This window comes from Stegostoma tigrinum, chromosome 2 (assembly GCF_030684315.1).
Source record: "Stegostoma tigrinum isolate sSteTig4 chromosome 2, sSteTig4.hap1, whole genome shotgun sequence".
Classification (NCBI taxonomy): Eukaryota; Metazoa; Chordata; class Chondrichthyes; order Orectolobiformes; family Stegostomatidae; genus Stegostoma; species Stegostoma tigrinum.
Window position 1 is genome coordinate 14,106,036 of NC_081355.1, and position 23,111 is coordinate 14,129,146.

Here is a 23,111-nt window from a genome sequence, read left to right on the forward strand (position 1 = left end):
AGGCCAAGCAGTAATTTTGTTTTGTTACCAAAACAACAAGTTTTGAACTTAGCAAAATCAATCTGAACCAGGCGTCTAGATACCAAAAGCCAATTCAATATAAAAGTCTCGCAGTTTGCGTAGATAAAGCAGATTTGTGCAGAGAGGCAGAGTGCATGGCTGAGCTATTAGATGAATACTTAGCATCTTCTTCCTTGTGAAACACAAGTGCAATTAATTCATAAAGAACAGGGAGGTAGTTCAGAAACTGGATGTTGATATATGATGAGGTATTAAAAAGGTTGGCCATCTTTAGTATTGATAGGTGACCTCAAATTAGATGAGATGCATCCGAAAATACTGAAGGAAATAAGAATGGAAATGGTTGAATGACTGCCCATAATCTTCCAATGCTCCTTTATGTTCAGGTGGTGCTGGAGGAATGGAGAACAGCAACATCCACACCATGACAACTGCCCTCTCAAAGGATGAGGGCAGTAGACATATGGGCGCACCACCACCTGCAAGCTCTCCCCCTCCAAGACACTCGCTGTCCAGACGTGGAAATGTACTGCTGTTCCTTCATTGTTGCTAGGTCAAAATGCTGGATTTCTTTCCTTAACATAATTGTCAGTCAAAGTACAACATGTGGTCTGCAGCACTGGCAACTTACCTTAGTGGCAATTAGGGATTGGAATAAATATTTGTCAAGCAAGCAATGCCCATGTCCCATGAGTGAATTAAAAAAAAAGTCATAAGAGTGGGACTAACTGAGTGGCTGTTACACAGAAATGGCTCAGATAAGATGAGCCAAATAGCTGCCTCCTGTGATGTAATCATTCTATGAAACGTGGGTGGAAGAATCAGATTTTTAAGAGGAGATGGTATTTGGTATCTTTTCTATCACCCTGTCACCAGTGATCATTTTACTTTATTCTTCAAATATCCAGAGTGGGTTGTTACAAACAGAAGTCCTCTGAGACAACAATTTTTTTGAACAGTTTTTGAACAAAGACAAAGAAAATCACAGCACAGGAACAGGCCCTTTGGCCCTCAAAGCCTGCGCCGATCCAGCTCCTCTATCTAAACCTGTCACTTATTTTCCAAGGATCTGTATCCCTCTGCTTCCTGCCCATTCATGTATCTGTCTAGATATATGTTAAATGATACTATCATCAATACCCCGTCCGATGAATGAAAGCATGCCATATGCCTTCTTGACCACTCTATCGACCTGCGTTGCCACCTTCAGGATACAATGGACCTGAACATCCAGATCTCTGTGTATCACCTCTGCTGGCAACACTTCCCAGGCACTCACCACCCTCTGTGGAACTTTCCACACATTTCTCCCTTAAACTTTTCCCCTCTCACCTCAAAATCATGACCCCTTGTATTTGAGTCCCCCACTCTTGCGGGGGCGGGGGGAAGCATCTTGTATCCACCCTGTCTATACCTCTCATAATTTTGTAGACGTCAATCAGGTCCCCCCTCAACCTGTCTTTCTAATGTAAATAATCCTAATCTACTCAACCTCTCTTCATTGCTAGTGCCCTCCATACCAGGCAACATCCTGGTGTACCTCCTCTGCACCCTCTCCAAAGCATTCACATCCTTTTGGTAATATGGTGACCAGAACTGTACACAGTATTCCAAATGTGTTCGAACCAAAGTCCTATACAACTGCAACATGACCTGCCAACTCTTGTACTCAATACCCCGTCCGAAGAATGAAAGCATGCCGTATGCCTTCTTGACCACTCTATCGATCTGTGTTGCCACCTTCAGGGTACAATGGACCTGAGCATCCAGATCTCTCTGTGCATCAATTTACCCCAGGGCTTTTCCATTTATCACATAGTTCATTGTTGAATTGGATCCTCCAAAATGCATCACCTTGCATTTGCCTGCATTGAACTACATCTGCCATTTTTCCGCCCAACTCTCCAATCTGTCGAGATTCTGCTGCATTCTCCGACAGTCCCCTTCAGTATCTGCTACTCTACCAATCTTAGTGTCATCTGCAAACTTGCTAATCAGACTATATATACCTTCCTCCAGGTCACATATGTATATCACATTGTATTGTAAGAAAGGAATTTTGTTCCTTGTTGTTTTTGTTCCCAGATTCCTAATTGTAATGCCTTTCTTTTATTTTGAAAAAGTTTGATATCATACAGCTGCTTATCTGTAGTGTGATAAAGGTTCAAGAGAGCGATAAGCCCTTATAGCCTGCTCCATCATTCACTAGGATCATGGCTGATCTAACATTTCCTCATGTCCATTTCCCTGCACTTTCCCTGTAACCCTTGATTCCCCAACCGATTAGGAATCTATTTATCTTGGCCTTAAATATACACATGGACACTTTCCCTTACAGCTCTCTGGCAAGAAGTTTCAAAGATACGCAATCCTCAGAGAAGAAATTCCTCTTCACCTCTGTCTTAAATTTATAGACCTTTTATTCTGAGACTATGCTGCCAGGTCCCAGACTCTCCCATGAGGGGTAATATCTTTTTATCATTACCTTGTCAAGCCACTTAATAATCTTGTATGCTTAAATGAGACCATCTTCTCACTCTTCTAAACTCTAGTGAATAGAGTCCCAACCTGTTTAGCCTTTGTTCCATAAGACTATGCCGCAACACCAGAGATCATCCTAATGAACCTTCTCTGAACTGCCTTCAATGAAATAATATCTTTCCTTAAATAAGGAAAACAAAATTGCTCACAGTGCTCCAAGTATGGTTTCACCACTACGTAGTACAGTTGCAGTAAGATTTCCCTATTCATGCACTCCAATTCTGTTGAAATAATGGTGAATATTCCACTAACCTTCCTGTTTGCCTGTTGCGCCTATGCTGGCTTTCTGAATTTCATGCACGAGTACCCTCAAGTCCCTTTTGTTGTTATAGTTTTCTGTAGGTTTTCTGCATTTGAATAATATTCTGTTCTTGTGTTCTCCCTTCAAAAATGAACCCTCACATTTTTTCACATTACAGTCAATTTGCCATCTTTTTAGCCACTTAATTTATCAATATCTGCCATTTTAAACATTTTGTATCCCTCGTGCAACTTGACTTTCCATCTGTTTTCGTCCATCTGCATGTTTGGTGACAGTACATTTGTTTACTTTCAAGTCATGAGTATTTTATAAACAGTTGTGGTTCCAGTACTGATCCCTACGGACGCCCAATGGTTAATGGGTTGCCAATCTGAAAAAGAATCCCTTACCCCCACTCACTGCTTCCGACCCATTAGTCAATTCTCTATCCACACCAATCTATTACTTCCAACACCATGAGCTCTTACAATTTGCATTAATCTTTTATGAGGTACCTTATCTCAATGATAATGAGATGTACAGCAAGGAAACAGACCCTTTGGTCCAACTCTTCCATGCCAGTCAGATATCCGAAACTGATTTAGTTCTAATCTTAGCATTTGGCCTATATCCCTCTAAACCCTTTTTATATCCATCTGCATGCCATTTGAATGTTGTGACTGTAGCAGCCACCACCACTTCCTCTAGCAGTTCCTTCAAACATGCATTACCCTCTGCATGAAAAAATTGCCCCTTAGTTCCCTTTTTAAATCTGTCCCTTTTTACTTTAAAAGTCTGCCCTCTAGTTTTGGATTCTGGTACCCTTGGGAAAAGATCATTAACTATTCAACCTATCTATGCCCCTCATGATTTTATAAACCTGTAGGTCACGCTTTAACCGTTAACACTCCAGGGAAAATAGCACCAGCCAGTTCTGCTCTCCTAATAGCTCAGCCCTCAAACCCTGGCAATGTCCTTGTAAATCTTGTCTGAACCCTGTGATGTTTAACATCATTTTTCTCTCTGGAAATCCAGATACAGAACATCTACTGGTTCACTTCCATCCACTCTGGTTGAAACTTCCTTGAAACTCTTTAATAAATTCGTCAGACACGATTTCCCTTTCATGAAGCCATGACGACTTTGCATGATTTAGATTATGATTTTACAAATGTTCTGCTATTACTTCCTTAATTTATTCCATCATATTTTCCAGCACTAGGTGTTTGTCTGCCTGAAGTTACCTGTTTTTTTGTCTCAGCTCCCTTTTTTGAATAGGGTTGTCAAATTGGCATTTTCTAATCATCTGATACTTCTCCAGGATCCAAGGATTTGTGAAAACTTACAATATGTTCTTTGGAAATCTGCATTTGAAAGTGAAGGAATGATGTAAAGCTTCAAGTTTATTCATATTTCTACATTGTACATGGAGAGGATTTTTTTAAAGTTTCATTTTAGATCTGTTCTGTGAATGAAATGGGTATGCCAAGAGATTGTTTTGTTTAATAGCATTTAAGTTATTTTTATACCCTAGAGTTAGTTAAGTGCATTGAGGGATAAAGTGTAGAAAACAGAGGAAAATAAACTGCTGTTACCTACCAACAGGAGTTCAGTAGCACACAATCGAGAACCATCCAGAAAAAGTCATGCAGACTTGTGTTCATTCAATAACTGATGTGCTGGTTGTTTAACAGTCTCCAAAACAGTCAGGGCAGAACAAAAGAACAAGAGTGCTTATAAGTGAGTAAGATAAAAAGCATAAGAAACAGGAGGCTATGGGCAACTTGTGGAGGAAGACACCCTCCAAAGACTGTTGAAATCGAAGTTGAAGGAAGACATGTTGATGAGTGAGAGATCTGAGTTAGTAGATTGTTTAAGAGGCCCTGTAAAAGACATTAAGTGAAGAAAATAGCCAAATTTGCTGAATGAAACCAATTAAAATTGTGGAACTGAGCAAGGACCTTTTAAAATGGTGTTGGAGGTGGCCTTTCACTGAGGTTTCAGTGTCTGTGAAGTTGTTAGGGGAAAAAAGCTGAATCTTTCTTTTTAAGGTAACATGGAGTGAAGCTGGATGAAAACTGCAGGCTCAGCAGCATCAAAGGAGCAGGAAAGTTTGACGTTTCAGGTTGAGACCCTTCTTCAGGAATGGGGGACGGGAAGGGGATTCTGAAATAAATTGGGAGGCAGGGAGGTGGATAGAAGATGGATACAGGAGAAATAGGGTGAGAGGAGGCATACAGGTCAAAGAGGCGGGGTTACAGTGAAGATGAATGTAGGTGGGGAGTTAGGGAGGGGATAGCTCGGTCCAGGGAGGATGGACAGGTCAAGGAGGCGGGATGAGGTTAGTGGGTAGGAGATGGGATTGGGGCTTGAGGTGGGAGGAATGGTTAGGGAGGCGGGGACTAGCTGGGCTGGTTTTGGGATGTGGTCGGGTGAAGGGAGATTTTGTAGCTTGTGAAGTCCACATTGATACCCTTGGGCTGCAGGGTTCCCAAGCGAAATATGAGATGCTGTTCCTGCATCTTTCGGGTGCATCATTGTGGTAACGCAGGAGGCCCAGGATGGACATGTTGTCCCAGGAGTTGGGGGGTGGTAGTGGAGTTGAAGTGGTTTGTGACTGGGAGGTGTAGTTGTTTGTTGCGACCTGAGTGTAGGTATTCCGCAAAGCAGCCCCCAAACCTCTGCTTGGTTTCCCCGATGTAGAGGAGGCCACAACAGGAACAGCGAATACAGTATATCACATTAACAGATATGCAGGCGAACATCTGTTTGATATGGAAAGTCATCTTAGGACCTGGGATGGGGTTGTGGGGGGGGGGGTGGAGGTATAGTGGCAGGTGTAACACTTGCATCGGTTGCAGGGAAAAGTGCCAGGGGTGGTGGGGCTGGAGGGGAGTGTGGAGCAGACAGGGAAATCACGGAGAGAGTGGTCCCTCTGGAAGGGGTGGGGAGGGAAAACTGTCTTTGGTAGTGGGGTTGATGCTGGAGTCTGAGATAACAAAGTGTAGAGGTGGATGAATATAGTATGCCTGGCAGCAGAGGAGCAGGAAAGCTGACTTTTCAGGCCTGGACCCTTCTTCAGAAATGGGGGAGGGGAAGCGGACTCTGAAATAAACAGAGAGAGGGGGAGGGGATGATGGAAGGTGGTTGGAGGAGCAGATAGGTGGAGAGAAGACAGACAGGTGAAGGGGGTGGGGATGAAGTCAGTACAGTGAGTGTAGATAGGGACTTGGGACAGGGATTGGTCAGTGGGGAGGGAGGAGCGGATAGGTGGGAGAAAAGACGGGCAGGTCAGGGAGGTTGGGTTGAGCTGGGCTGGTCTTGGGATGAGGTCGACGTTGGGGATATTTTGAGGCTTATGAAGTCCACGTTGAGGCCATTCCCAAGCGGAATATGAGGTGCTGTTCCTCCAGCCTTTGGGTGGCATCGTTGCGGCACTAGACGAGACCAATAATGGACATGTCGTCCAAAGAGTGGGAGGGGGAGCTGAAGTGGTTCGTGCCAGGGAGGTGTAGTCGTTTGTCACAAACCGAGCCTAGGCCCTCCACAAAGCGGTCTTCAAGCCTCCACTTGGTCTTCCCGATGTAGAGGGCGCCACATTGGAAACAGCGGATACAATATACCACATTTATTAATGCTGTTTGTATGGCTGTGGGTTGCACTGTGGACAGACTGGTGATGAGAGGTTGTTTACAGCTGAGCTTTGGTTAATAATGAGAACCTGATTGGTCTGTGGATTAGTGACCAATTATTGATGACAAAGGTCTTTTCCATACCGTGTGACTAGTTCTCTGGTTTGGCTTCCCGGCTCATGCTGGGAGCAGGATAGAAAGAAATGATCAGATCTCCCAACAGCTTAGGAGCAGTCTCTTTGTTCTCTGCAGTCAAAATCCACTTTAAATCAAAAGACTACCACGGTTATGTTTCCTTCTGCAGTTGTAATAAGCTGGGACTTTCAACTGGTGATTCAGAGACTCTTTAGAAGTGAAGCCAGACAACCTGTTACCAGCAAATCAGTGGAAGCATTCATGAAAGCTTCTGACATGCAAGGACAACTCAACTTGCATTACTAATGAGCCTCAGGATGTCTTGATGTAAAAACATCCATGGTACTTACAAAGGGAGTTTTGTACTTCTCATCCTTGGTTTTATTCTGCCCAGATTGTTCTGTGATTAGCCAAGACCACATAATCCTGAACTGCTTGCTTTATATTACTCTGATAATTAAATGAATTACTCAGCTTTTGAGTTGCTATGAAGCCCACTGAGCAGTATGTCTCTAAGGAAATCTGCTGGAGTGTCAAAACACTCCAGTTCTGGCAGTAATGTTCTGCCCTAACAGAGAAAATTTTGCCTTCTGCACCCTCCCTCCCCAATAGTGTTCAACTCACTCTCTATCTTGTCTCACATCCGCCACCACAGTCAGTGCCCCTCCCTTGCATTCAAATGCACCCTCCAGTCCCAGACTACAGATGGCCCACCCTATCCTGTTCTGTGTATATTTCTACTAGCAGCACCCTTTTTTCACTGGAAGAAGTAAGTGAAAATTTTTCTTTTAATTTTAATGTGAGAATAAATTCAGCCAGCAAACGAGCATGGTCAGGTCAGTGGATGCTGGTTGAGCAGTGGCCTGACTAGTTGGCAGTGGTACAGTTTTTGGAGTCAAGAAGTTTAATGAGTTTGCATGTAACTTTTGCCAATAATTTGTTAACATTGTCTCATATATATGGATACTGTAAATTAATAAGTCCTTGTGTTCTTTTAAATTCTAATATTGTCAACTTAATTGTTTCAATTAATGCATCATTTTAAATACATCATAAAATGCTAAGATACAGTAATGGATTTTCCTGATGTGACTTATTTTTAAATATGAGTCTGGAGGATAAATATAGAATTGTCACCGTGGTGCATTTAGATGATTTATCTAACCAAATCTTGGGGTTCATGTTACAACATAAACAGCAAAGATTAATCAGTTTTTATAATTGTCTCTGAACCCTAAGGTTAAATTACACCCTTAAATTTCTCTACTGTTAATAGCGCTTGTCTGTTGTTTGTCATTTTGTCATTAAGTATTTTGGACTAATCATTTTCTTGGCAATGGCCATGCCCCTGAATATGTATTTCATGGTGTCGATAACATATCGTTTTTTTTTAAGCAAAAGATCTTATTTAAGTTACCTTATCTCCCTTCACAAAACTGTTTTAGAAAAGCTAAACTAAGGAATTCTTTTATTGTTAATAAACAGATATTGATTGTTTTTTTAAAAAAGATATTGTTGCAGTTTTCTGTGGTAAACAGAAGCAGCTAAGAATAATTAGAACGAAAGTGCAGCTCATAAGGGTTTTTTTGGCTTGGTATACATTTATGAAGAAAAACACTGAATTTATTCGGTTTTTTTCTGTTTATAAACGTTAATTGCTTTATAATTTCCAGTTATTGCACTTCTGTATCTGTGTTGAGAGACTTGTTGCTACCAACGTACTACATGGTAATGGATGAATCTAATGCTGTTAGCTAGCAAACATTGCTTTCATAATTGCCTACAGATAGAATTCCTTATGCTGTCAATTCCACTTACTTAAATACATGATAAATTTTTCTATCTTCCGTTGAGTGACAGGAAATTTAAAAATACAAAATTACATTCATTATTCTAGCTATTTTGGTTGCCAACATTTTTAAAATATTAGTTGTTTATTACTTGTATGAATAGTGTACATATGCTAGTAATGGTTAATATCTTATAAAAGTTGACTCTGCCTCCTCCACCCATGACTTTTGTCCAAAACATAGTTTCCTTATACCCCTCATGTATAGGTCAACCTTTGATATTTAACCCAAACCAAATGAACTCCCGGTACATACGAGCTGAGGTGCAAACCTACGTGATAGAATAAATGACATAACATAGTTATGCCTTTAGTACCCTTGATATTTAGATAGTGCTTTCTCTCAGACTTAGCGGTGTCGGTGAGAGCCAGCAATTCTCTTTTGCGCTGTTAACTGGGCAGATGGCAGATAGTTCTCCTGTCTTTGTCCAACTGCCCTTTTCTTTTATACACTTGATGACATAGCAATTTCTTATATTAGGATTTGTCCAATGTAGTCAAAACCATCCATTACAGCTATGAATAGCAATCCAGCAGGATTATACCGTGCCAGGATAATAAAGAAGGCATGAAGGAAGATTAATAAACATTGTTACACAGCAAACCAATAGGAAACAAACGGGGAAAACAAATATGAAATTAGTAAACATAATGCCAACCTCCTAACAATTAGCACTGGAGAGGCTGTGGTAGAAGCTGAGAAGCAGTACATAAAACTTTCTACAAAGAATTTGATGCTTAGGGTATTTGAATTCCAGTGGCAATCCAAAGACAAGTTCTTAAATCCATGAGCTTCACTGTTAAACAAATACACAGCTTATAAATATGAAACCATGAAGAAATTATATTTTCATTTGTACCAGGTTGTCAAATGTCCCTTTTAACCTTAGATTTATTACTCTTCTGTTCTTTTATTAATTACTTTAAAAAAGTATTATTTCTGATTCAACACATTATCTTCCAGATCTGTTATCACATTTATTACTATGCAAACTTTATACAATTTTTGCTTGTCTTGTGATAAATGATTTGGGATGAAAATACAGCAGGCATGGTTAGTAAGTAGATGACACCAAAATTAGTGGTATAATGGACAATGAAGATGATTATCTAAGACTACAAACAGAATTTGATAAATTGGGTCAATGGGCTAAGGAATCGCAGATGGAGTTTAATTTGGACGAATGTGAGATATTTTGGTAAAAAACACATGGGCTGAATTTATACAATTAAGGGTATGACCCTGGGTAGTGTTGTAGAACTGAGGCCTAAGGGTTAAAGTATTAATTCTTTAAAATTTGCATTACGATTGGACAAGGTACTTAAGAAGGCATTTAGCACGCTTGTCTTTATTGCTCAGACTTTTGCATATAGGAATTGGGATTGAGCATAAATGACAGGATTGCTGGTTGAATCAAATGGACAACTTCCATTCTATATTACAAAAAGTGTGGGGCTGGATGAACACAGCAGGCCAAGCAGCGTCTTAGGAGCACCTAAGATGATGCTTGGCCTGCTGTGTTCATTCAGCTCCACACTTTGTTATCTCGGATTCTCCAGCATCTGCAGTTCCCATTATCTCTGATACAATTACTTCCGTTCTATAGATAGGATTTCATAAGTTATTTCATTCCCTCTTTGAATTCACACACTTTAGTTCATCCTTCTACTCGTTCCTTCCTCAGAGTGGCTCTCAAACCTTTAATCCCCTTAAAAGATAATATACTACTAGATCTGCCCTGTCCTTACAATTCTGTGGAAGAAAATACATGACTGTGACTCCCAGTTGACAAACTGGCACTTGCATTTGGTTAACATAACACTGAGTCCCATTATCACATTATAATTACCGCTTGACCATTTGCAAAACCTCCAATTATCAGAACAGGTAGCACTGATTGACAGCTTTGAGAGGTTAAGTGATTACCAGTACTTGTGGTTATGAATGTTAGGTTTGAGGTTTTTTTTTAATTTGGGAGCTTTATACATATTATATAGGTCTTTAAGATTTTTGAGTAGATTTGGAGCCTGGTTTGTGGATGATGTGGTTGGTTGGCTCGCTGAGCTGGTTCATTGTTCTGCAGACATTTCAGGTTCTCCTAAGAAGGCCATCAACAAACTCACCACTGCGAAGGAAAACCAGAAGTGAAGTAACCCAAACCAACGGACACCAGAGTTTAAATGACAGGCAGGAAAATACAATAGCGCTTCAATCGGAGGCTGCACTGCTATGTTACCCAGCAAGGTAATGAAACGACTGTGGAACAGTGAACTAGCTCGGTGGGCCAACCAACTACAATATTATATGGGTGTTTATCAAATAACTTTTTTGTTAATAATGCGTTAAAAAAAGCTGTAAAAGATGCTTCAAACTTTATTTTAGATCTGCCAGAGTGGATACTGGGTGAGTTGGCTTGGATGACGGATGGACTAACAGTGGATACCACAGGTTGACACTAAAATGGGAAAGGGGCCATTGGGACAGGTGGGGGGAATATAGGTTGGTCTCAGTCGTGTAAATAAGGCTACAGGGAGTGGATGAGGAGTTGTGAGAATGAGATCCTAAAACTGAACAACACAAGTGGGATGAAGCCCCAAAGAATCATGGCAGGCCATTTAACCAACCCACACAGCATCTTCTGCATCTGTTTCTGGAAAGGACCCAATTGCAAAACCAACCCCAGAATTAAAATCCTGCAATGTGGAGCACTGTTTCACATGGCCTGATTTGAAAATTTTCAGTGAGCCTGAAATTTTCTTGACTTTGCGCATTTCTCTTGGGAGTAAGCTGGGCTGTTCTATTGAAAACATGTATAATTTTTAAAATCCTTTATCTGATCATCTGTCAACCTTCCCTTTTCAGAGGAAAGACCAAGAGAGGAAAATAAAAGGAAAAAGAAAAAAAAAATCTAAAAATTTGCCATCCTCAAAACAGCTAAAGACAATTCGCAACTTGAACGAATGAAACTCCACACTTTCATTGCTGACCTTCTGGCGGAGGTGATTGGACATTCCAATAGAGCTCAAAAGGATACTACCACTGTTAATTGCCAAATATAACAAACTGTTTTATGGACAAATAATGTGAAAATACAACAAATTCATAAGAATTATGGGAATGTTCAGGGTGAGATTTGCTTTATGAAGCAAACAATGGTGTAGCACATATCTACCAGCAACTTGTGGAAATTTACAATTCACAGGAAATCTCTTTGTCACAAGCAGCTGGCTGACTGGCGTATTAATAACTTTTCTGATGAAGGGTCTAGGCCCGGAACATCAGCTTTTGTGCTCCTAAGATGCTGCTTGGCCTGCTGTGTTCATCCAGCTCCACACTGTTATCTCTATTATTAATAACAGTTCACATCTTTCAACTTTTTTTTTCAGCAAAATCTGTTCCATGACATGCTTTCAAAATTTCACCTATAATTTACCTTATTGTTGTCCAAACTAGGAAGGAAATTAAACTAAGCTGAATAGGAGCAACTCTATTTTTTCACTGGATAACAACTCTAGGAAAGTACAGTGTTGTAAGATACAGCTATTCAGCATGTAATCTTGTTACAAAGGAGAAAACAAGCAAACATCCTCCTATTCTGTTAGTAAGGTGAAGAAATTCCCCTCAGATGTGTTTTCTGTAGAGGTAGCTCTAACACTGGGTGTCAATAACCAGTTAAGTTTTACAAAGTCTGTCAGTCATCGAACTAAATGTTTTTTCGCAGTATGACATGTAATTAACAGTCAACAGTAGGTGAACTGAGCAAAACAAATGGCACTTTTGATTCTTCTAGTGAATAATGACCTTTGATGGAGCATTAGAAGCTTCGGTGACAAGCAGTAAATGAGGAATCTTTACAGAGTAGGTGGCAATCTAAAAGCAAAACACCCAGTGTTACAGTCAAAATATCAAATGGTCAGCACATTTTAGTGCTGTTTTTCTTCTGTGGAATCCCAATTTTACTGATATCTACTTATACAATATTTACAGTAGTTTCCTACTGGCACCCAGCCACCAGATTCAGGACATTCTGTTTTTACAAGTTATGTTCTAAAGGGACTTACTCAGACTCTTTGCTGCCATCCACAGAGCCAGCTTCTTTATCCTGTCCTAGTATACTGATCCCAAGAGAGTTTAAAGCACGCAGCAAAATAGTTTCCATAGCTTCTACTGACAGCTTCTCAAGAACGATGACACGGCAACGACTCAGTAACGCTGAATTGATCTGAAAGGAAGGGTTCTCTGTTGTCGCACCAATCAGTGTGATTGTTCCACACTCGACGTGAGGCAGCAATGTGTTCTGAGATTTGGAGAAAGAGAAAGTTGTTATCACAAAAAAAGACTGAAAATGTAAGTTTTCATTTCCAATGGTTTACAACTACTTCATCCAGAGTAGTAGAAAACAGCTTAAATAAAAGTGATTAGTAGAAAATGTAATTTGATTCATGCTAGAAACTTAGCTTTCCAACTTATGCCAAAATTATACATCAAAAGATGTTTAAGTCAAGTATTCAATTTGAATTGATTGTTTAAATAGAATGTTTTGATATCTTAAACAGGAGATAAACACTGTTATTCCACATTTCATATTAATCTTCCATAATTTAATGTAAAACAAGTGACTTAAAACATTTGTGATTCCAAAGTTTCAGGTAGTAAATAAATATTTACCTGTTGTATTTTATTGAAATGATGAATTTCATCAAAGAATGCAATTGTTTTTCTTTTGAATAGCTTTAGTTCATTTTGAGCTTGTTTAACAACCTCTCGAATCATGTCTGTTGATGCACTTGTAGCAGAAAGACTTACGAATCTTGTACTGCTCTGTTTCTTACTGTTGCTGGCTAAAACATGGGCCAATGATGTCTGAAAAAAAGTTCATTTATTTAAAAATGAAGACTACTGTTCTGGTACTTTAAAAAATATTAAATAGGAGTTTTGCATTTATCAGATGTACATAATTAAAATAAATGCATATTTCTACAATCAACGATGCTGTTGGGATGTGGAGCAGATGTGGTGTAGGAAACCAACAAGGCCGAAGATGCAGAAACCCTCCCGAACGTAACAGGGCCTTATTCAAATAAAACGCTGCAGTTTCCAGCCTGACAGATTGAAATCCATGTTAACAGGTGCGGGCACAAACAAGCAGTAGCAGGCCACAATTAGGACGTAGGTTTTACTGATCAAGGGAGGACCAGAATTTCTGGTGAAGTCAGGATGAGTATCCAAGACTCTTGAGGAAAAGGGGAAAATAATTTGATCTTCTCCACTTCTGGCAGGTTTTGGTTGATGTCTCAAATTAATACCAGTTGATATCACTGGCCTTATTTCACCTAAAAAAGCACCCTACCTATCTTCTGGGCTGTGTCCTGTTCACCTTCTCAAAACAGCAGGTCAACATGGTGACACATCATGAAGGAAGTGGGATCAATGGGGGTAACTTGACGTCTGTTATTGAGCAGACTCAAATGAACTAAAGAGCCTCAATCTGTGCCATATAATTCTACACACCATTAGAGGGGATAAAGGAATTGTGATGAACAGTGTGGAAGGTTCTACAGAATTTTCCCCCAATTTTATAAAGTAAGGAATTCCAAGTGAGAAAGTTTAGAATGATGTCAGTAGACAAATGTATTATGGAAATCTGGAACCCTCTCCTGCAAACAGCTGTCGAATCTAGGTCAATTAAATATTTCTAAACTGACATTAATGACTAGATTTTTACAGTAGAAGGGTTACAGGGCCAAGACAAGTATCACAGATATTGTCATCTGGTCATCACTTATCCACCTTCCTACTGTGCTGGCTTTCGAACAGGTACCTGGTTAATCCCTGTAGTAGATGGGAGCTAAGGTACCAATCAGCCAATTGACTGAACAGGACATACTCAAGGACTGAAATGATCTACTTTTATTCCCATGATGAATTACTGAGTTCAGCTGGGTAGCGCTGCAACCACCAGATCCTACCATCTAAAATCCTAACTGAAAGAAAATCTCCACTTGAATGTGGGTTTCAATATCAACAAATTAAAATGGAAAGTGTTATCTGCAGGATTACCAACAAAACACAGAAGACACTGGCTGCACTGGGAAGCTGATAGAGGGAATACAGAGAAGTGAAATAGTGCCAGAGATAATGGGAACTGCAGATGCTGGAGAATGTGAGATAACAAAGTGTGGAGCTGGATAAACACAGCAGGCCAAGCAGCATCCTAGGAGCACAGAAGCTGACGTTTCGTGTCTTGATGAAGGGTCTAGGCCCGAAACGTCAGCTTTTGTGCTCCTAAGATGCTGCTTGGCCTGCTGTGTTCATCCAGCTCCATACTTTGTTATCTTAAGAGAAATAGTGCCAGCCTGTTTAGCTTTCCTAACATTGCATTTTTAAAAGTAGTATATAAATGGGCTCATTTCTGAAGAAGGGTCTTGACCCGAAACATCAGCTTTCCTGCTCCTCTGATGCTGCTTGGCCTACTGTCTTCATCCGGCTCTACACCTTGTTATCTCAGATTCTCCAGCATCTGCAGTTCCTTATATCACGTATTTTAAAATAAGAAACCACCACGATGAATTCGCAGTCAAGTCCATCAGTGACCAAATATGGAGCTTATCAGTGTCATAAGCTAAAGAGAATACCAAAAATGACTCCAAGAAGCCCCCATTGTTTTCAATACAGCTTTTGGCTTAATGCTCAGGAATTCATGTTAGTTACTCCTAAATCTGGTGTTTCAGATAAACTGGCACATTTCTTTCACGCATATGCAAGGATGGAACTAGCTGTCCGCATGGGAGGAATGTAAAATTGGATCTAAAGTTCAACAATGAAACATTAGCCTTGATCCGATTGTGACCAATGGTCTTGATCTTACAATATACTGCTGGTCACATTTGGCTTTGTAGATAACATTTTCATTGCTGTACTGGTAGACACAGTAGATAAGACATTGTATTCTAAAAGAGCAGGCCAATTCATTTGGCCCCGAACTAAACTAGTGCTTTTTTGTGTTTCAAATCTTTTTAAAAAAAAGTTTTTAACCACTGTGAACAATAAAACCATAGAGATATAGTTGACAAACTGAATTACTCTGAGTTTAATTGTCAGTGCAAGCACCTCTGATGGAGGCATATGTCAACGGACAGAAATCCTACATCTATTACACAATCTCTCAATAAGACATGACAACATGGAGCGCAAGTACTAAAGGAGCAATCAAGTTCAGATAATCTTGGTATCCTGTCACGGAAGAACATACACTGTGACAAATTAAGATGCCTTTCACTACTGGCAGATCCCACAAACATTTAGGAATCTGCTGTTCAAATAATATTAAAGATTGTTGAAAATCAGGTGTGGACTACAATGCACCAAATCAGATGAGAACTCAGCTGAAGAAAGCCAGCAGCAAGCACTTCAGTAAAGGTTCTTTCCAGATTGTCACAGGCCTAAAAGTGAATCAAGAACTATAAGGACTCCGAATGATGCCATCACTACAGATAACACAGAAGACTGATGAAGTTATTTGCACAACACTGCACTGATATTACTGAAGCAGTAGCAATTCCAAGATTTGTGCCTGAAGGAAAAGTTTGAATAGCAAAATGAACCTTTTTGATAACGTACTGTAGTTGCGAAGGAATAAAAATATGAAGCAACCACTGAGTATTGATGGAAGAAAAATGGTCAGGGAAGTAATCTGTCATGCGTCAAGCTTCTGGTATCCTGACCATGAGTGGGAGAAAAACAGTAGAGGCAGTTGTGAGAAATGGGATAGTTTCCAGACCTTGGATAGACTTATTACCCCGTTAATATTTGAGGTGAAAAGAACTTCAAAACAGCCTCTTTATGATGCTATCATCATCCTCTTCTCCCATTAAGCTACTTTCTCAGTTAGAGATAGTAAGAACTGCCAATGCTGGAGTCAGAGGTAACACAGTGTGGAGGTGAAGGAACACAGCAGGCTAAGCAGCATCAGAGGAGAGAAAAGCTGACGTTTCGGTTCGGGACCCTTCTTCCCCACCCAAGAAGGGTCCCAACCCGAATCATCAGCTTTCCTGGCCAGCTGTGTTCCTTCAGCTCCACACTGTGTTATCTATTTTCTCAGTTATATTCAGTTCCACTCCCTTTCCTATATCCTTGGTTCACAGAGGAACTGTGACTAGACAATGACTTTTTCTGAAGAAGGGTCCAGTCCCAAAATGTTAGCTTTCCTGCTCCTCTGATGAGCTGTGTTCATCCACCTCTACACCTTGTTATCTCAGATTCTCCAGCGTCAGCAGTTCCTACTATTTCCAGAAAATGACTTCGTTCTTTGTTTTCTGTAAAGAAATATGGATGCTGGAAATGTGAAACAAAACAGAAATAGCTGGACAAGCTCAGCTGGTCTGGTAGCGTCAGTGGGGTGACAGCAGAGTCAGCATTTCAGTGGACCTTCTTCAGAACCAAACTTGAAACATTGACTGGTGTTTCTCTCCATAGATGCTGCCAGATCAGATTTACTTCTTTGTAGGTCTTCACCAATACTGTCAATCGGACCACATGCATGATATAGTTAACTGACAACTCCAACTTTTATTCTCCTAAAAGCAAGGCTAAGATCAGGAACTAATTAATGTGACAATGCAAATGTAAATCTATTGCCCTTCAGATGATGGTTCTCAGCAGAATTACTTTTTAAATAGATTGACATAGTCATCCAAATTAGGCATTTCAGATGTCTTCTATTTGGTATAACTGAGTCATACAGTCAGTCATCAAGTCATAGAATGTCAATCATTCCCTGGTCATTCAGACACGTGATTAGATCAAACATTACCCAGGAAACTTCCAGGGCGAGGATTTAACAGAGATGGTTGCAGTTCTATTCCTTTTAACTACTTTCTCCATACTGCTCCATGTAATCCTCAGCTTTTGAAACATTATGTTTTACTGGAAAATAAACAAACTGTAAACAAAGACACTATCTTTGATTCAATATCAAGAGCATGGATAATTATTTAAACACACGAGGCTGGCACTGGGACTAATTAAATTCTGTGTGGAAAACATGAATATACATCAATTCTAAACATTAAAATGCAACAGAGCACTTAAACCATGCTCGTTTCCAGTGTTACCTTCTGTAAAATAAATCTTTGCCTATTTCGATTTTAAAACATGAACAGCATGTACAATTTAGCAATAAATTTGAAATTTGCGAAGATATCTGAAGGCTTCAGTACTCTTGAGTTAGCTGAAATGGATTGAGCCTATGCAGTTTAGCAAAGTACATAAATCCATCACAGGCGCCTATTAAAATGATAAAAATAAGCCTCATGAAACACAATACATTTGCAAGGCCAAGGCGTCATATTTTGATTACATTCCATCAACACAGACCAATAAAAACGGGCTAAGTAAAAGATCAAACTTAAAAGACTGCTTGCAAGTACATTTAAAATATTCATCTAATTGCTAGTGCTTAATATCTACATTAAATACAGGCATGTAGATTCTATCGGATAGCAATTCTACGTAGGGAGAGAAAAACCAAGCTTCAGTTTAACTGTTACACAATTGCAAAATTAGATTTCTACTTCAGACACTACAGGGCTTCTTACAATAATTCGTATTGTTGCTTTTAACAGACAAGACTTATCACCTTGGTCCATTTCATTACTTCAGTTTTGAACATCAACTACCACCCTAAATTGTCTGATGACCTCTAATTCTTGCCAAGTTGTTCTATACATGTTACACAAAATTTACAGGCACCAAGAACAACTGATACAAGTCAGTGTTAAACCTCAGAAAAGCTTCCACCTACTTTACCTAATCTAACCCCATCAATATATACATCCATTCCTTAACGGATAAAGGAGTAGATAGGCAGAGACGAGACAGACAGGTCAAAAAGGCGGGGTTGGAGCCAGTAAAGGTGAATGTAGGTGGTGAGTTAAGGAGGGGATAGGTTGGTCCAGGGATGATGGACGGGTCAAGGAGGCGGGATGAGGTTAGTGGGTAGGAGAAGGGAGTGGGGCTTGAAGTGGGAGGAATGTTTAGGGAGGCAGGGAGGAGCTGGGCTGGTTTTGGGATGCAGTTGGGGGAGGGGAGATTTTGAAGCTTGTGAAGTCCACATTGATACCATTGGGCTGCAGGGTTCCCAAGCGAAATATGAGATGCTGTTCCTGCAGCTTTCGGGTGGCATCATTGTGGCAATGCAGGAGGCCCAGGATGGACATGTCATCCAAGGAGTGGGAGAGATGAAATGTTTCGCAACTGGGATGCGTAGTTGTTTGTTGCAAACCGAGCGCCGATGTTCCGCAAAGCGGTCCTCAAGCCTCCGCTTGGTTTCCCCGATGTAGAGGAGACCACAACAGGAACAATGGATACAGTATACCACATTAGCAGATGTGCAGACGAATGTCTGTTTGATGTGGAAGGTCTTCTTAGGGCCTGGGATGGGCCTCGTTTTTCAAGGACTGCAAGTTCCCCTCCACAGTGGTCAAAAATGCCCTCAACCTGGTCTCTCACATTTCCTGTAACTCACGCCTCACATCCCCTACCCACAATAATAACCAAAACAGAATCCCCCTCGTCCTCACATACCACCCACCAACCTCCGAATCTAATGCATCATCTTCTGACACTTCAGTCATCTGTAATATGAACCCACAATGGAAGATGTTTTTCCCTGCCCACCCTCAACTGCTTTCCGGAGGGACCACTCTCTCCATGTCTCCCTTGTCTGCTCCACACTCCCCTCCAGCCCCATGACTCGTAGCACTTCTCCCTGCAACTGGAGCAAGTGCTACACCTGCCCCTATACCTCCCCCCTCACACCTATCCCAGGCCCTAAGAAGACCCTCCACATCAAACAGATGTTCACTTGCACATCTGCTGTGGTATACTGTACCCACTGCTCCCACTGTGGCCTCCTCTACATCGGGGAAACCAAGTGGAGGCTTGGGGGCTGTTTTGCAGAACACCTATGCTCGGTTTGCAACAAACAACTACACCTCCCAGTCGCGAACCTTTTCAACTCCCCTCCCACTCCTTGGACGACACGTCCATCCTAGTCCTCCTGCATTGCCACAAATGACGCCACCCGAAACTGCAGGAGAAAGACCTCTTATTCCGCTTGGGGCCCCTGCAACCCAAGGGTATCAATGTGGACTTCACAAGCTTCAAAGTTTCCCCTCACCCGACCGCATCCCAAAACCAGCCCAGCTCATCCCCGCTTCCCTAACCATTCCTTCCACCTCAAGACCCATCTCCATCTCCTACCCACTAACCTCATCCTGCCTCCCTGACCTGTCTATCCTCCCTGGGCCGACCTATACCCTCCCTAACTCCCCACCTACATTCACCTTCACTGGCTCCAACCCCACCTCTTTTACCTGTCTGTCTCCTCCCCACCTACCTTCTCCTTTATCCATCTTCTATCTGCCTCCCCCCTCTCTATTTATTTCAGAATCCCCTTCCTCTCCCCCATCAGCTTTCTTGCTCCTCTGATGCTGCTTGGTCTGCTGTGTTCATCCAACTTTACACCTTGTTATCTCAGATTCTCCAGCATCAGCTATTCCTACGATCTCTTTCAAACAGGTCTTCAAAGGGTCACTGAACTCGAAATGTTAACTCTGCTTTCTCTCCACAGATATTGCCAGGCTTACTGTGTTTCTCCAGCACTTTCTTTTCGTTTGAGATCTTCAGCATTCCACAGTTCTGTATTTTATATTGTTATAGGAGGAAGCTATTTGACTGGTCAGGCCTGCTCATACAGATCATGGCTGATTCATTTACTCATTTTTTTCCCCCACTATTATCAGATTTCCTAATGTTGGTCATATCCAGAATTCCAAATCATGCCTTGAATATGCTCAAAAAATTGGGAGGGGGATTGGGGGGGGGGGGAAGAGGGGATTTCCAAGGGATTGACTATCCATCAACTAAAATAATTCCTCCACAATCCAGTCATAAATGCCCTACCCTTATTCTGAGACCGTGTCAATTGTTTCTATACCCAACCAGCCCTGTAACATCCTGTAAAATTTATATAAGTTTCAATCAGACTACTTTTCATTTTTGATACACTGGAGAATACAGGCCCACATTTTTCAATCGCTCTTCATGAGGCAATTCCACCAGCCTAAGGATTAGCTACGTGAACCTCTGCTACTCTAACTGTGTTAACAGCATCCTTTTTAGATAAGGCAAAGAATTGTAATCAAAACTCCAGATGTGGTCTTACCAATTGCCGCAAGCCATCTTTACTCAAAACCCCTTACAATGAAAGCCAACATATTATTTGCATTTCTAATTGCTTACTGCACCTGCATGCTAGCTTTCAGTGTCTCAAACAAGGGCACTCAGGTCCTTGGACATCAATAATTCCCAAGCTCTCACCATTTCAAGAAATGTACTTCTGGAAATAAAAAAAAGCAGAGTGGGACATGTTAAATTCCATCTGCCCATGTCCTACTCACTTTGTCTATCCAAATAAGAGAATGGTGGGGGGGAAACTGCAGAGAGATAGTGATGAAAGAGATCAGTTCGAGGTCGGTGCTGTTGAGAAAAGGAGCAAGTCAAACAGTCAAGGCAGGCAGGAAATCATTTCAATGCAAAGGCCTGGGATAGGACAGATGAACTCAGGGCATGGCTAAGAACATGGGACTGGGATATCATAGCTGTAATGGAAACATGGCTCAGGAACGGACAGGACTGGCAGCTTAACGTTCCAGGGAATAGATGCTACAGGAAGGGGGACAGGGGATGGGGTGAGACAAAATGGTGGATGGCATTTTTGATTAGGAATGCCTGTATTTAGGATATCTGGTCAGTACGGACGAGTTGTAGTGAAGGGTCTGTTTCCATGCTGTATATCTTTATGACCCTATGAATCTACAAATAACATTACAGCTGTACTTAGGGAGGATATTGCGGAGAGTATGTTCAGTGATTTGGGTGGAACTGAGAAATAAGAGAGGGATGATCATCTTACTGGGAGTCCCCCCTATTCAGCAGGAACTTACAGGCAAATTTGTAATGAGATCTCAGTTACCTGCAAGAATAATAGGATTGTAACAGTGGGGAAATTTAACTTTCCAAACATAGAGTGGGATTGCAAGTGTTAAGGGCTTGGATGGAAAGGCATTTTTTTAAGTGTGTACAAGAAAATTTTCTTACCAGTATGTACCTACCACAGAAGGAGCAAAACATGACGTTTTCTTGGGAAATAAGTCAAGACAAATGACTGAGGGGTCAGTGGGGGAGCACTTTGGGGCCAGTGATCATAACTCTTTCAGTTTTAAAATAGTTACGGAGAAGAATGGATAGGACCTAAAAGTTGAAGTTCTAAATTGGAAAAAGGCCAATTTTGATGGCATTAAGTAGGAACTTTCAAAAGTTGATTGGGAGTGGATATTTGCAGGTAAAGGAATGGCTGGAAAATGGGAAGCCATCAAAATTGAGATAACGTGAGTCCAATGACAGTACATTTCTGTTAGTGTGAAGGCAAGGCTGGTAGGTGGAAGACTAGAGAAATTGAGGCTCTGGTCAAGACAAAGAAAGTAGAAGGTAAACACAGCAGGAATCGAACGAATCCCTATAAGAGGAGTTTAGGGGCAGTAGGGGTATACAGAAGAGGGAAATCAGGACAGCAAAAAGGGGACAGGAGCTTGCTTTGGCAAGTACGGTGAAGGAGAATCCGAAGATATTCTACAAATACATTATGGACAAAAAAAAGAGTAATTGGGAGAGGATAGGGCCCCTTAAGTTGACGAGACATACTAAACACATTACTTGCATCAGTGTTTAGCATGGAGAACAACAGGGAAGCTAGAGAACTTAGGGGAAATAAATAGTGATATCTTGCAAAGCATCCATATGACAGAGGTGGTGGCGCTGGGACTCTTGAAATGCATAAGGTAGATAAATCCCCAGGACCTCATCAGGTGCATCCCAGAAGTTTGTGGAAAGCTAGGCAAGTGATTGCTGTGCCCTTCGCTGAGATATTCGCATCATCGATAGCCACAGGTGAGGTGCCAGAAGACTGGAGGCTGGCTAATGTGATGCCATTATTTAAGGTGGGTGGTAAGGAAAAGCCAGGGAACTATAGACTGGTGAGCCTGATATCAGTGGCTGTTAAGTTGTTGGAGGGGATTCCGAGGGACAGGATTTACTTGTATTTGGAAAGACAATGATTGATTAGGGATAGTCAACATGGCTTTGCGCATGGGAAATTGAGTCTCACTAACTTGTTTGAATTTTTTGAAGAAGTGACAAAGAAGACTGATAAAGACAGAGTGGTGGACATTGTCTATATTGACTTCGGTAAGGCGTTCGTCAAGGTTTTCCATGGTAGACTGGTTACCGAGTTTAGAACACATGCAATATAGCGAGAACTAGCCATTTGGATACAAAATTGACTTGAAGGTAGGAGACAGAGGGTGGTGGTGGAGGGTTGCTTTTCAGTCTGGAGGCCAGCGACCAGAGGTGTGCCGCTAAGATTGGTGCTGGGTCCACTGCTTTTTGTTATATAAATGATTTGGATATGAATATAGGAGGAATGGTGAATAAGTTTGCAGACGACACCAAAATTGGTGTAGTGGACAGCAAAACAGGTTAGCTCAGAGTACAACGGGACCTTGATCAGGGAAGCAAATGTGAGGTGTTGCATTTTGGTAAGGCAAATTAGGGCAGGACTTATACACTTAA

General features: G+C 41.2%; 2 protein-coding genes across 4 annotated transcripts in view; one reads left to right on the forward strand and one right to left on the reverse strand.

Annotated features, from left to right (window-relative positions):
- Positions 1-23,111, reverse strand: part of wrnip1 (WRN helicase interacting protein 1) — a 69,690-nt gene that overhangs the window by 44,052 nt on the left and 2,527 nt on the right. For both annotated transcript variants that reach the window (XM_048549076.2, XM_048549068.2), the window contains exons 2-3: positions 13,089-13,283; positions 12,482-12,717 (exon numbers count right to left, since the gene is read on the reverse strand). In XM_048549076.2, coding sequence (XP_048405033.1) covers positions 12,482-12,717; positions 13,089-13,283 — 431 coding nt within the window. The remainder of the gene's footprint in view (positions 1-12,481; positions 12,718-13,088; positions 13,284-23,111) is intronic.
- LOC125460867 (myosin light chain kinase 2, skeletal/cardiac muscle-like) overlaps positions 7,157-23,111 on the forward strand; it is a 257,810-nt gene continuing 241,855 nt past the window's right edge. The window contains exons 1-3 of one of the 2 annotated variants that reach the window (XM_059652549.1): positions 7,157-7,339; positions 10,504-10,664; positions 11,283-12,767. The gene's annotated coding sequence lies outside the window, so the exon portion shown is untranslated. The remainder of the gene's footprint in view (positions 7,340-10,503; positions 10,665-11,282; positions 12,768-23,111) is intronic. The other variant, XM_048549049.2, reaches the window with a different exon arrangement.